The sequence below is a fragment of the Myotis yumanensis genome, unplaced genomic scaffold (genome assembly GCF_028538775.1).
Source record: "Myotis yumanensis isolate MYYU_CA2020_CCGP unplaced genomic scaffold, mMyoYum1.0.hap1 SCAF_10, whole genome shotgun sequence".
Taxonomy (NCBI): Eukaryota; Metazoa; Chordata; class Mammalia; order Chiroptera; family Vespertilionidae; genus Myotis; species Myotis yumanensis.
The window spans coordinates 43158145-43170584 of NW_027223761.1; the positions used below are offsets into that span (position 1 = coordinate 43158145).

The 12440-nt window shown below is 57.1% G+C and overlaps 1 protein-coding gene across 5 annotated transcripts in view; it reads right to left on the reverse strand.

Annotated features, from left to right (window-relative positions):
• Window positions 1-904: 904 nt before the first annotated feature.
• ARAP1 (ArfGAP with RhoGAP domain, ankyrin repeat and PH domain 1) overlaps window positions 905-12440 on the reverse strand; it is a 75474-nt gene continuing 63938 nt past the window's right edge. For 3 of the 5 annotated variants that reach the window (XM_070425566.1, XM_070425564.1, XM_070425567.1), the window contains 16 exons: window positions 12318-12369; window positions 12060-12223; window positions 11714-11926; window positions 11276-11381; window positions 10744-10891; window positions 10569-10655; window positions 10418-10486; window positions 10000-10117; window positions 8523-8636; window positions 8145-8290; window positions 7626-7658; window positions 4083-4165; window positions 3254-3304; window positions 3006-3069; window positions 1741-1890; window positions 905-1501 (listed from right to left, as the gene is read on the reverse strand). In XM_070425566.1, coding sequence (XP_070281667.1) covers window positions 1484-1501; window positions 1741-1890; window positions 3006-3069; window positions 3254-3304; window positions 4083-4165; window positions 7626-7658; window positions 8145-8290; window positions 8523-8636; window positions 10000-10117; window positions 10418-10486; window positions 10569-10655; window positions 10744-10891; window positions 11276-11381; window positions 11714-11926; window positions 12060-12223; window positions 12318-12369 — 1616 coding nt within the window. In that variant the 3' untranslated portion in view covers window positions 905-1483. Of the gene's footprint in view, window positions 1502-1740; window positions 1891-3005; window positions 3070-3253; window positions 3305-4082; window positions 4166-7625; window positions 7659-8144; window positions 8291-8522; window positions 8637-9999; window positions 10118-10417; window positions 10487-10568; window positions 10656-10743; window positions 10892-11275; window positions 11382-11713; window positions 11927-12059; window positions 12224-12317; window positions 12370-12440 lie in introns of those variants that run through there. The other 2 variants (XM_070425565.1, XR_011472848.1) reach the window with 2 other exon arrangements.

The following is a 12440-nucleotide window of genomic DNA, read 5'->3' on the forward strand; positions in this document are numbered from 1 at the left end:
GTAAGTGGAATGGTCAGCCTGGCCTGGAGATGCCCACCGGGGGCAAGATAAGAGTCCAAGACTCAAGGGGCTTAGCCCCAGCCGTGGACCCATTCCAATCTCCTGGCATCCACCTCCCATTCGCAAGGAACAAGGAACCTGGAGTCCAGGTTCCCAAGATTCCTACCCAAACCCAGGCCTCCCCATGGAGCTGAATCACATGAGTCAGAGGTCATGTGACCCATCTTCCATCTCTCTGCCTAGCCCCAGTGTTTGAGACTGAGGCTGAGAGGTCAGCCTGTCTGCCCGCTGGGCCCCTGGGGAGAGGCCGGTAATGAGACTAGGCAGAGGCGGGAATGTGGTGTCTGGCATCTTCCCAGGGAGTCCCAAATCCATCTCTGAACAGCTCATTATCTCCTCCACTTGCCAGGGCCTTGTCTTCTTGGAGGAAATGACCCAGCAGTGCCTCGTGAGGGCAGCTTCCCTGTGCAAGACAAGGCCTACCTCTGGAGGGCTATGCACAGGGGCCAAGAGTACCCTGAGGCCCGTCTTCCTAATTTAATAAAACTCCTGTGACCCTGTGACCTTGTCTCAAAGAAGGTGGTGGGAGACTTCCCTGAGTCACACACATGCCACACAGGCTCCTGCTCAGGAATAGGGGCCAGTCTGGATGGGGGTCCGTCCTGGCCAGGATCGGGACCAGCACTGCCCACCCTGGCTGCACAGAAGTACAGTGGGGATGGCATGGAGCCAGGCTGTGGCTCTGCCTGGGGCAGGGGAGAGTGGCTGCAGGGCCGAGAGAGCAGAGCCTAGGCCCGGGCTTCAGGGCTCCAGCATTCACCTCTGGGCTCCTGGGCTCCTGTCTCCTCCTACACCGGAACACCAGAAACCCCCAATGAATAACAGGCCTCAGCACCACACAGAATAAAATACACAGATATATATTTATAGTATCAAAAGGTCCCCAAAGTGGGGCAGAGGCACCAGGCAACCTGGGCCCTCCCAGGCAGCCCAGACCAGAAGAGGGGCTGAAGACCCCCAAGTCCACCTCTCGGCCCTGTAGAAACTTACCCAAGAGCTCCCCCCTCTTCCCCCCAGATGAGTGTTCCTTAGAGTATCAGCTTTCTGTTGTTTGTGCAAGGCGGCAGGCTCCCTTCCAGCGGGGCCCCAGAGCCTCGAGCCTCTGGAAGGATGGTGTCCCTCCAGAGTTCCTGATTGATGCCCATCTCTCCAACCTCTCAAACTCGGGGTGGGTGACCCTGGGGGAGAGCAGACCAGGCCAGGAGGGCTGAGCACCTGGACAGAGCAGGTGCGGGGTTCCTTCTCAGATAGGCCCTCACACCAGCCAGGGATCCCCATGCTGCAGTCTGGATGTGGAATGTGGGGGTGCAGCTTCCTCATGCGCCCTCTGCTGGCTCACGGCAGGCACGCAGGGCATGAGGGTGTCTGAACAGGAAGGTTTCCAGGCAGCAAGAATCCCAGAGCCAGGGACTGGCTCCTGCACTCACATGTTTCTCAGGAGCTGCAGAAAGACACAGAGGCCCAGATTTCATAAGCACCTTGTGAAGGCTCACAGGGGCCAAGGTGGAGAGGGGGCTCCCATGAACCAAGTAAACCAAAGGGGCCTGTCAGGACTCCTACTGAGGACAGAGGAACAGAGCCCCAGGGCACTCAGAAAGGAGAAGCAAAGAGGTAAGTCAGGTGGAAGGCAGCATCCAGCCAAGACCCCAGCCCTGCCCACGGGGATGGAGAGCCACTCACAGAAAGGGGGTCCGCAGCAAAGGCAGCCACGCTCCGGCGCATTTCGTTCTCATTGCCACGCAGGGGGATCAGCGATACGCTGCCTATCCGGACCTCGGGGACCACCCGGGACACGCGTGAGGGCTCTGAGGGCCACACCAGGCCGTCGTGCTGGGGAGCAGGGGAGGAGAGCGATGCTGAGACCCGGGCTCAGCTTTGGCCCAGACACTCAGCTTCAGATCCGCCCACCCTTCCCAGAAATGACTCCAGCTGTGATCTGAGGTGACACCCTCAGCTTTGATCCCAGCCGATATGAGAAGCAGCTGTTAGGAGAACATGACTGTATTCCTGGCAAAGTCCAGCCAATTATGTTACCCAACAACTCTCATCTCCCGGTCCACAAACAAGCTGCTCTGGGAATGCAGCACCAATAAAACAGTTTGCCTCCTCTCACCGGGGACCAAGAAAACTACAGCGTCTACCGTTTCCCTTTAGACCTTGACTACGAAAAGAGCTCAGCCCAGGTCCTGGTACAGTTTTGTCTGTCTTCTTCCTAAACAATTCTGAGCTCTCAGCTAAAACTTCTGGCCCAACCCCTCTGGCTCTGCTCAAAGTCCCGAGCCCGCTCGCACCTGGCCCACTGCAGCAGCCACCTCCCTGGCCGCCTCACCTCCAGGCCAGCCCTGTCCATCCTCCCCTGTATGCCACATCCAGAATGAGCCCCCTGAAACTCAAACCCACACCACCCTTTCTTGCTTAACACCCTCCCTTAAAACTGCCGACTAGGTCAACTTCAGCTTCTGTGGCCTTCAAGGGTCTTTGAGGCTTTGCTCAATTCCCTTTCTAGTGCCTGCGTCTGGCACTCCTAGCTTCCCCCTCTACACCTCGCTGGACAGTCTGTAGCTCTCTTGCCGTGCCTTTGCGTAAACTGTTCCCTTTGCCTAGAAGCCACCCCCAACCCCCTACCTTTGCTTGAATGTTCCCTCATCCACAAAGACTCAGCTCCCGTGACCCCCTCTCCCTGCTGCCTTCCCCACACACCCACCGAAGGACAGGGGTCTGCACCCTTTGTCTCTAGCATGCCTGGCTCCAGGATGGACCAGAGTAGGCACTGGGAAGGGTTTAATGAGTAAAGGAACAAACAAAATGAATTAAAAACAACTCGAAATTTCCTTGAACAATTGGTAAACTGAATAGTGAAGAAGCAAACATCCCATTCACCACAATGAATGCCTCCTTGGGACCCCCTTCCCCCAACACCCAGTCCTACCCTCTGCACCTGGTACCTGCACAAAGAGAAAGGTGGCGAACCACTCCCGGAGCTCCATCTGTGTCTCACAGCAGAGGTACCTGTAGGGCGGGGCACCGGTCTGGATGCTGCCAAGGGCTGGGCTAAGCAGGGAACACCCTGCCCATCTCCCCAGCCAGGGTCTCAGGGTCGGGCACAGATCTGGACAGTGAGGGGGACCCACTCAAGGGGGACAGGCTACCATCTCTCCTTGGCCTGGGGTCTCAAGACAGGGCCCTCGCTCACCACTGCTGCTTCTCGTGTTTCTCTGTCTCGTGCACCACAGTGAAGCCCCAGCTGCAGAGGGGTGAGTGGGGTCAGTTGACAGCCCCCAGCGGCCTCACAGCCCAGGTTCCCAGGATAGAGCCCAGAAGCCTGGGCCAGAGCTGGGAGCAGAGTTCAGGGCCTTCTTGCAAGGGTAGCATATCCTAGCTACCGCCTCTCCTCTCACAGCCCCTACCTTCCTCACAGCCTCCCAGGCGCTTGGCTCCCCCATCCTCAGCCCTACCCCACCCTAGTCCTGCCCTAGTCCCTCAGATAAAGCCAGGCACGGGCAGCAGAAGAGTCAAGAAAGTCAGAACACCAAGCCTGGTGGCTTCTTAAATTAATAACAATACTTATGGCTATGCATCACTTTTCAATTTTTGAAAACATACAGCCACCCTTTGAACCAACTGTCGTATTATTTTCCCCATTCTACAGATGTACAAAGTAAGGCACAGAAAGGTCCCAGAGAGTCAGTAAAAGGGTTTCAATCCAGGCCAGTAGTTCTCAAATATGAGCAAGGATCAGAGTTCCCTGAACGCTTGTTACAGCACAGACTGCTGGCCCCACCCCCGGGATCCACCCGCCAGCAGGTCTGGGTGGGACCCCAGAAGTGGAGTTACTAATGTGTTTCCAGGTGACGCTGATGCTGCTGGTCTGGGAGACCACACCTTCAGAACCAAGGGCTGGGCTAAGCAGGGAACACTGAAGCCACCCGTCAAGTTCAAAGCCCCCAGATGTACCTTCCCCCCATCTGTTCTAAGCCCCCACAGACCCCAGCTATAGACCCATCTCCCCAGGTCCAGCTCACCAGGTGGGTGGCCGGAGTTTCTTCTTCACTCCCAAGTAGACTTTGAGGCTCTTCACGGGCCACTCCTTCTCAGGTCTGTGACTCTGGGGATGGGGGAGGGCAGAGGGAGAGGGTACTTCAGTCAGTCAGGGTGGACATTGGGGTACTTCTCCCCACTAGGTACCTCCCTCCTCCCTCACCCAGCCCCTCCCTGTTCACAATCAGCACAATGAAGCCCCCAGGCCTCTCTCCCTGCAGCGGCATCAGACAGTCAACCCTCAGTCCCCTAGGCAGCCGTTCCAGTGGGATCCAGAGTAGTGAGTCCCAGTCCCAGAGAGAGACGTCTGCACACCACCCTCTGGCACCAAACTGAACAAGCGTGTGTGATCTGGGAGCTTCGGCTGCTTGGTTGCTCCTGTTTGTCTCAGGTTATTTATCCCTCACCCCTCGCTGCCCCATGGAGGCTCCAGGGTTGACAGTGTGAACAGAAGGCCGTGGGGCCAGCAGCTATCGCTCGCTGGCTCCACGAGGGGAAGGCTGATGACTCAAGCTGAAGCAGAACACCTGTTCAGTAGACCAAAGGAAGAACTTCCCAATGGTCTATGTCAGGAAGCGAGAGACCGATGTACTGGGGAGGGGCACCAGGACATCGACAGGCTCACCTGTGGCCCCCACCTCTGCATATGGGTCTGGACGTGGAAGGAGCAGGCTGGCTCGGAGGCAGAAAGATCGGAGCAATACTCCCCCCCCGCCCCCCCCCCCCCCCCCCCCCCCCGAGGAAGAGGTTGGTTGGAAGTCAAGCTAATGAGTCTTCCTCCTGCTCTGGGAACCACTTACTCGAAGCCCTGTCCCCACCAGGCACCCCTGGAGCCAGCAGTGGCACCAGGGTGAATGGCAGGGGGGATGGACTCACTTACAACCAAAACTGGGGGTCAGAGATTGAGCCAAGCCCACCATGTTTCCCACCATTGCTTCTAGGCACCCCCAGGCATGGCTCCTCTGCAAGAAAAGAGGGAACTAAGGAATGGCCAGGGAGGGAGAAAATTTCAGGAATTGGTGGGTTCCTTGTGAGGTCACTAAAGGATGGGTTGCCTAGGGATTAGTGGAGGCTTAAGTGCTATCATAAGTCGTGGCTTAAGAGCAGCTCACTAGGACCTACTCCCCCCTGATGACCGAGGCCTTGATGGAGAAGCCCTATGTCTCCTACACACGGCACCTGCCCAAGACAGCCTGGGACAAACTGGGCCGTGGGCGCAAGATGATCCGAGCTGCAGGCATGGAGGAAACTGGGCAGGGGAAGGGAAATTAGACTGCGGATTTGGGAGAAACAAGGTGTGGGAAAAACACAAGGAGGAAACCTACATGCATGAGCTGAGAGAACTGAAAACATCAGGCTGCAGGTTGAGAGAAAGCAGGTGGCAGGACTGGAGGCTGGGACAGGCTGTAAACGGAAGTGGGCTGCAGCCATAGCTGCGCCGTGGGCTCTGGGCCTCACAGAGGAAAGGATGTGGAGAAACTGGGCTGCAGGTATGGAAGGCATCAGGTTGAGGGAATGGAAAGCAGGCTCAGAAGTCAGGCTGTGGGCATGAGAGGAAGTGAAGTGGAAGCAGAGAGGGAAAGGAACAGGGCTATGGGGATGACAGGCATGATTCTAGTCAGGGCGTGGAGAGAATTATAGGAATTGAGGAATTCAACCCAGGCTGTGGCTCCATGAGAATCTGAAAAACCACCTCGGGCCTCGGCTGCCCCGAGCTCCGGGGTGCATGGTGCATGGGTGGCACGTGCATGGCTGACACAGGAGGGTTGAGGAGGGCTGGGGGCAGGCAAGGGGAGTTTCAGTCAATGTAATCATTGGTCCCCAAGGAGTTCATTTCTAATCAACCAGCTCATGTTTCCAGCATCTCTGAGGTCTGAGGTCACTAGCAGAGAAGGAAGTTCACCCTTTGATGCTCAAAGACATCTCTGGAACCAAGATCTTTCTAGAATGTGCCTTTCTCAGGTGCCTTGGGGTCTTTAACAAAGGTTTCCTAGGACAAGGAAAGGGTTCACACATCAAATGCCAGGGATTGTCCCAAATATTCTGTCCTATTGCTCCATAAACCGGCAGATACCAAAATTACCAGCACCTCGGTAGCCAAAACACACCTCCCTGGGGCTTCTGTCAGACCGAGGCGCTGGCGGCCACTGGGGAGAGCACCGCTCACCCTTGCACTCAGCAGCCCCTGGCTGCAGAGTCCTTGACTCCTATGCTTCAAGGAATAATAAGCTCAAGCTTTGATGCTAACAAATCTGGGCGTGAATCTATCATCTACCACCTAGAGATGGCCTGAGGCAAGTCACTCAAAACCTGTTTCCCGCCTGTGGAATGGGGACAGGACCCTTCCTCCCAGGGCAGCATGAGATTACATGTCCCAGAATGTGAAGGGTTTGACAAACGTTGCATGTGTTCCCTCTTCCTAGCTCTCCTGTCTTCTCCCCTCGATGCCAAGGGATCAGCCATTGCTTTTCCAGGTCCACACTGATGGGCTTGGTCTGCTCCAATGGACTATTGCCCTTAGAGGGAGGGGGCCAGGGAAATAACATCCCAGAACCAAGGGGGACTGACTGAAGAGGTGGACAGGCCCAGAAGTTAAGGATGCGATCATAGAAGGAGGTAAAGGACAGAAGAGGAGGCATTCCCCACAAGGCTCGGCAGAAGCCCAGGCTGCATTAGTAGAGATATAATGTGCAAAGAAAGAGAGGTGAGGATCCTGCTCCATCTACTCTGCTTCCTCCATGGCAGCTGGGCCTGTCCGGATGTTCTCAGGAGATGACGTGCCAGGAAGGGCTGGAGACACTGGTGGGGGTGGTGTGGGAGCTCAGGTTAGGCCCCTCGGCTGGGAACACATTTCTGCTGCCTGTCTCTGCAGGGCATCTATGTTCTGTGCCCCCCAAGGCACAGCGGGACCCACAGAGGTGTCACAAGACATATTCTCGCTGAATCTGGGCAAGAGCCTTCTGCCAGGCAGAAGTACCCCTTTAGGTCTAGGGCAGCCCTGTGGGAGGACTAGATGAGCTCTCCGCTCCCAGGGGTGTGTAAACAAGGGCTGGCAACTGGGCCAGGAGGTGGAAACTCCTACCATAGGTCACAAGCCTCTGTAGCCCCTCCCTGGTGTTTTAGGATCAGGATGGTAGCAAGGCCCTTCTGATAGCCCCAGAACTCTCTCTAGGGTTAAAAAGAGGGTGGCTCCAGAGGTGACAGGAGATGAGGACCAGTACTCTAATTCAAATCTAGGGGCCTCTGCTATTGGCTCCTCCGCCTCCACACTGAGTCGTCCAGAAAATTCTAGAGCATCACATTAATAGGGGACTCCTACTTTAGGAAGAGGACTCTGGGAGAGGTTTGGGGATGAGGGGCAGGAACCTAGGCCACAAGCCCAGGGTGGGGCCAGTGCTGATAGGCGCGGGGGCAGGGAACCATGCCTGGAGACGGCCAGGAGCTCTGGCTTGTCCTCATGCTCCCCCCAGGCTCACTCGGCCCCCAGGTGGTGTAAGGCAGCTGGCAGCTGGCCCACAGCTACTCACGGTCTCAGGGGCCCCGCTCCACGGCCTCTGGCTCTGTTTGATAGAGGAGCAGGGTTACAGAAGAAGGAGGCCCAGGTCCAGAGCCAGGACGGTGTGTGTTGTGGTGCGTGGTGGGGTGTGGTATGTATGTGCAAAAGATGTTGGGGGAAAGATTGTCAGGATAGGGTCTGGTCTGGGAAGACACCCAGCATGTGGACAGGGTGGGCCCACAGGGGACATGACCTGTGCAGCAACAAGACATGCCTAGGCCACAAGCTGGGCTGTCACCATGTAGCATGTGCCTGTGTATATCATAACAAGGCACAGGCACAGGTCTGATATAATGGCATCCAGGTTCCAGGGCCTAGTGGGGCTACAGAACAGAGCAGAGTAGCCACCCAGGGCCACTGCTATATTGGCCCAAAACCCCTCAATAGAGACGCTCCCACTGGCAAACCCAAGGGAACACCTGTGCATGGGTGTCTGTGCACACTCTGATGCAGGGCCCTTCGCAAGGCAGGACCCAGCAGGGCCACTCACCCGGATCTCCTTGTAGAGCCGCAGGCAGCTGCTGTTGAGGATGAAGTAGCGATCGTGGAAGCCACCTGAGGGCAGGCCCAGGCCCAGGAGGCTGCGGTCCTCGCGGAACTTCATCATGCCATGCTTGGTGTCACCCACATGGCTGGCTGGGGAAGGACTGGAGTGGGCATGGACTGCACAAACCTCCTACCCGTGGGTCCAGACACCCAGGGTAGGGTCCCGAGATGAAGGAAAGTGCCCCATCCTACCCCAACCTCTGAAGAGGTCTGCCCGTCTGGTGCCCACTGCCTGAGCACCACCACACATCACACCGCCTGGTCCTGCCCGGCCCTGTAGACGCCACCCACCCAGCTACACCCATCCAGGTACACCACCTACCCAGGTACAGCAGCATGGCCTCCATGGATTGGTACTTCTTCACCACCAGGTAGCTGTCTATGCCCAGCCCGTGCAGGATGGGCAGCACCTTCTCCGAAAAGTGCAGGGGGCGCTCTGGGGAGAGGGCACACCCATTGTCACCAGAGTCACGTGGCGTGACAGCACTGAGGGCTGGCACATGGACACCCATCACCTACATCCTACATGCGCTCTCACTGCCGCCTAGCACCACCACAATCACCATGACCTCCTCCCACACCCGAGCTTCAGGCATGACACATCCTGCTGGCACCACAGCTGCTCGACCCAACGTGTCCAAACTCAAGCGGTGAGCTTTCCTATTGTCCTCGTGAGGAAACAGCCCCACCCGCCAGGCTGCCCAGCCAAAACCACCCCTCCTCCCTCTCAGCCTCCCTCCACAGACAAGTCTCCCTGCTTTTGTCTGGCTCTATTGCTGTCTCCTGGCCATGTTACCGTCTTCTCCTCAGACTCATACTGTGGCCTTCGAAGTGGTCCCCTGCATGAGCTCTCACTCCCATCTCCCCCAGCTCTCTCCACCCAGCAGCAAGGAGACAGCTTTTCAAACTCCCGGTCACTACCCTTCGCTGGCCTCGCACTGTCGTCAGGCCCCGAGTGGCCACCTCTCTCTGTATCACAGCCCACCAGTGCCACCACCCCTCACGGCCCTTATATCAAGCTCACTGAAAGGGCGCTGTCTCTGACCATCACAGGGCCTGTTCCCCCTCTTCACCAAGTAACCCCTTTTCTTCACATCCTAGTTCAGGGACCCCAAAGCCAGAGATCCTGTTATAAGCTCTGGTGGTGTGGTGGCCCTTTCCTGAACAGCAGCGACACAGCTGTAGTTGTACATTTACTGATATGCTCACAGGATTAATATCTCTGTTCCATACCAGACTAACCCGTAGGAGGTAGAGACTGTATGTCGGCCTAGAACTCCACAAATAACAGTAAAGATGAACAGAGATACCCTCACCGTCCACAGCCATCAAGATCACCCTTCACCCTAAAATGCCTTTATCACCCCCCCTTCACTACCATAGCCTCTTCATAACACCAACACAACTATCCTTACCTACACCACCACCCCACCCACCCCATGGTCATCACCACCCACTGTCCCCTTCACCACCAACAAGGTCACATGATCAATCCCATGATCAAATTCAGCACCATTACCACTGCAAGCAACACTATTCTCATTGAGACCTGAGAGAACATCGTCTTAGCAGCTAACACCATATACCCCTTTACTGTCTCTCCCATCAGCAGCACTATAACCGTGACCTTAAGCCCCACCAGCACCGTTACCACCATTACTGAGATCATAGGTGACAACAATCTGTCATCTCAAATCCCCTTCACCACCACTGTCCCCACACTTCAGGGTAAGGGAAGACACACTGGGGCTGCAGCCCAGACAAGGACACTCTGGCACCATATCCTGGTGGTCACCCACCTGTCTCCTCCCTCTCATTGACCTCAAAGCAGGTCCAATAGTCCTTCTCCCTGATGCTCACATTCCTGCGATCCAGGATCTCCAGGGTCAGCTCCTCAGCTGTCATGGATGCTGGGATCTGTGATGACCGAAAGGGGATCAGCCTATCGTATCCCCTGCCTCACCACAACCTTGCTGTACGATCCAGCCCTCCCCTCTCAGGGCCCTCTGGAGGCCTGGGATGCAGGGGGGTGTCTCTGAGTCACCCTGATGAGCTGGGTGGGGAGGTAGGGAAGAGACAGGCCAAGCACCACCCAGATGCAGGTCCCAAACCGGGGCTCCCTTTGGGATAGAAGCCCTGCTCCCCCAGCCATCTGAGCCTGTGCCTGGCCCAGCCTGACTCTTCTGGTCACTTGGCTTCTAGGTCCAGGGCCCCCACCTTGATATGCTGCTCAGCCTCTGCCTTCTTCTCCTCCAGGTACACAGTGCAGATGAAGTCACCGGCGTGCTGTAAGGAGACAGGGCTGGATGCCTGCGGTGTGGGTGCAGGTGGACAGCCTAGGCCCCCCACCCCAGGTCCTGTCCTTCACCTGTGTCCCACTGGCAGTGCCAGCCACACGCATCTTTACAATGGCGGTGATCTCTTCCCGCTGCTTCCTCAGCTCCTCCTCGTCCACCTGGGAAGGGGGCAGGGGCAGAGACAGATGGTCACTGCTGCCCGGGAGGCTCGGCCCTGCCCTCCACCCCCACAGGCTAGGGACGCACACTGAACACCACCACATAGTGGTTGATGAGGTCTTCCACCACGTGGCCAGCCTTGTAGTCCTGCCCATCCGTCTGGAAGAGCGTGGGCCCAAACACGATGGCCAGGTTGTGTGTGTTCATCTGGTTCGTGTCGGAGAAGCACTGGACGCTGAACAGGGAAGGACAGAGGCTTTGAGTGAGGAGTCCGGCCCACCTCACCTTCCCAATTCCTGACAGGACTATGACTGGAGAGAGCCCAGGAAAGATCCTGGTCGGAGCAGAGCTAATTAAGGGGAAGTGGGGACAATCTTTTTGGCCATGTCTTGGGTCCTTGGGAAGAGTAGGGCTGGGAAGCTGGAGACCTGGCCAAGGTCTCTATTCTCCCAACTGCAGGAAGTTGGGAGACAAAGTGTCCAAGATTAGGGCACCTCATAAGTCAACACTCAGTTCCCAGGCCTACCTGGTTCCCAGGGGAGGGCAGTCAACAGGGCTGGGATAGAAGAATCTTCTCTACCTCATTCCCCCTGAGCCTTGCAATAGTAGTGCTCCTCACCAGTACAGATGGCTGATAAGGGCCTTCACTGTGGCCCGGTTGACTGGTGGCAGACGTGCCAGGAGCCCTCGGTACCTGGAGATCTTCTCCTCCTCATCCTCAATCTCTGGGTTGGGGAAGATAGATGAGGTCAGGACCCTCCCTGCCCCCTCCATCCGTAACCACTCCCCCATCCCAACCCTCTGGCTGCTCTGCCTCTTACCCCAGGAAACAGTACTCCCTGCCCCTCCAGGGCAAATCCTACCAGGCACTCAGGAGTTGCCAGCAATGTATAGAGTGACAATAGGAATGAGAAACAGGAGGGAGGGGGACTGGAGGCTGCCTGCTGGGGCACGTTTAGCCCAAGTGCATACTGGGGAGGGGCTGGAATCCTGAGACAGGAATGGACAAGTCAGCAGCACTGGCCTGGCTCTCACTAAGCACGGATGTAGAGCCCACCTGAAGCCTCCAGCCAGAACAGGCGCTGGGCTCGAGTGAAGAGCCCATCAGGCAGGTCTCGCAGGAAGCGTTTGAGCGCCGAGGAGACGTTGTCCACATGTTGCTCGCCCTCCTTGAGGCGCACAGAGCGAGCATCCTGCCGCAGGCTCTCCAGCAGCTGCTGTGTCTTCGAAGTCTGTCCACTCTTGCGGTAGATTCCCTCGGAGGTCAGGCCTGGAGAGGGGTGGGGCTGAGCTGGGGGTGGACAAAACTGAGGGCCTAAGGCATTGGTCATGGGGTGGGGCCTCCCAGCTACTTTCACGGGAACTCTGGGAAGGTGCGGCGTGGCCTCTGGGACAGGGCTCACCACACTGCGTGATGTAGTCCACGCAGCGGTACACTATGACTGGGATGTCCGAGTCTCCCAGCTGCTGCTCTGACAGTGTATCCCCCGAGCTGGCTGCTGCTTTCTGGATGGACCCCAGCCAGCCCGCAAAGTCCAGTCGCCGTTCTCCCTGGATATACAGTGTCCTGTATATTTCACAGGGACAGTCAGTCACTTGGGGTCTAACCCTGCCCCGCCCCTCCCAGGCTTCTCAGAGCCCCCAGGGAGGCCAGGGCTCACCTCCTTCTCTCCACCAGCACCAACACCTGGTTCTCGCTGTCCCCTTGGACGGCTGTGGAGGAACCAGGAGAAGTGAGGCCTGGGCCTTGTTCATGGTCCCCAACTTGCTCCCTCCTGAGGCTC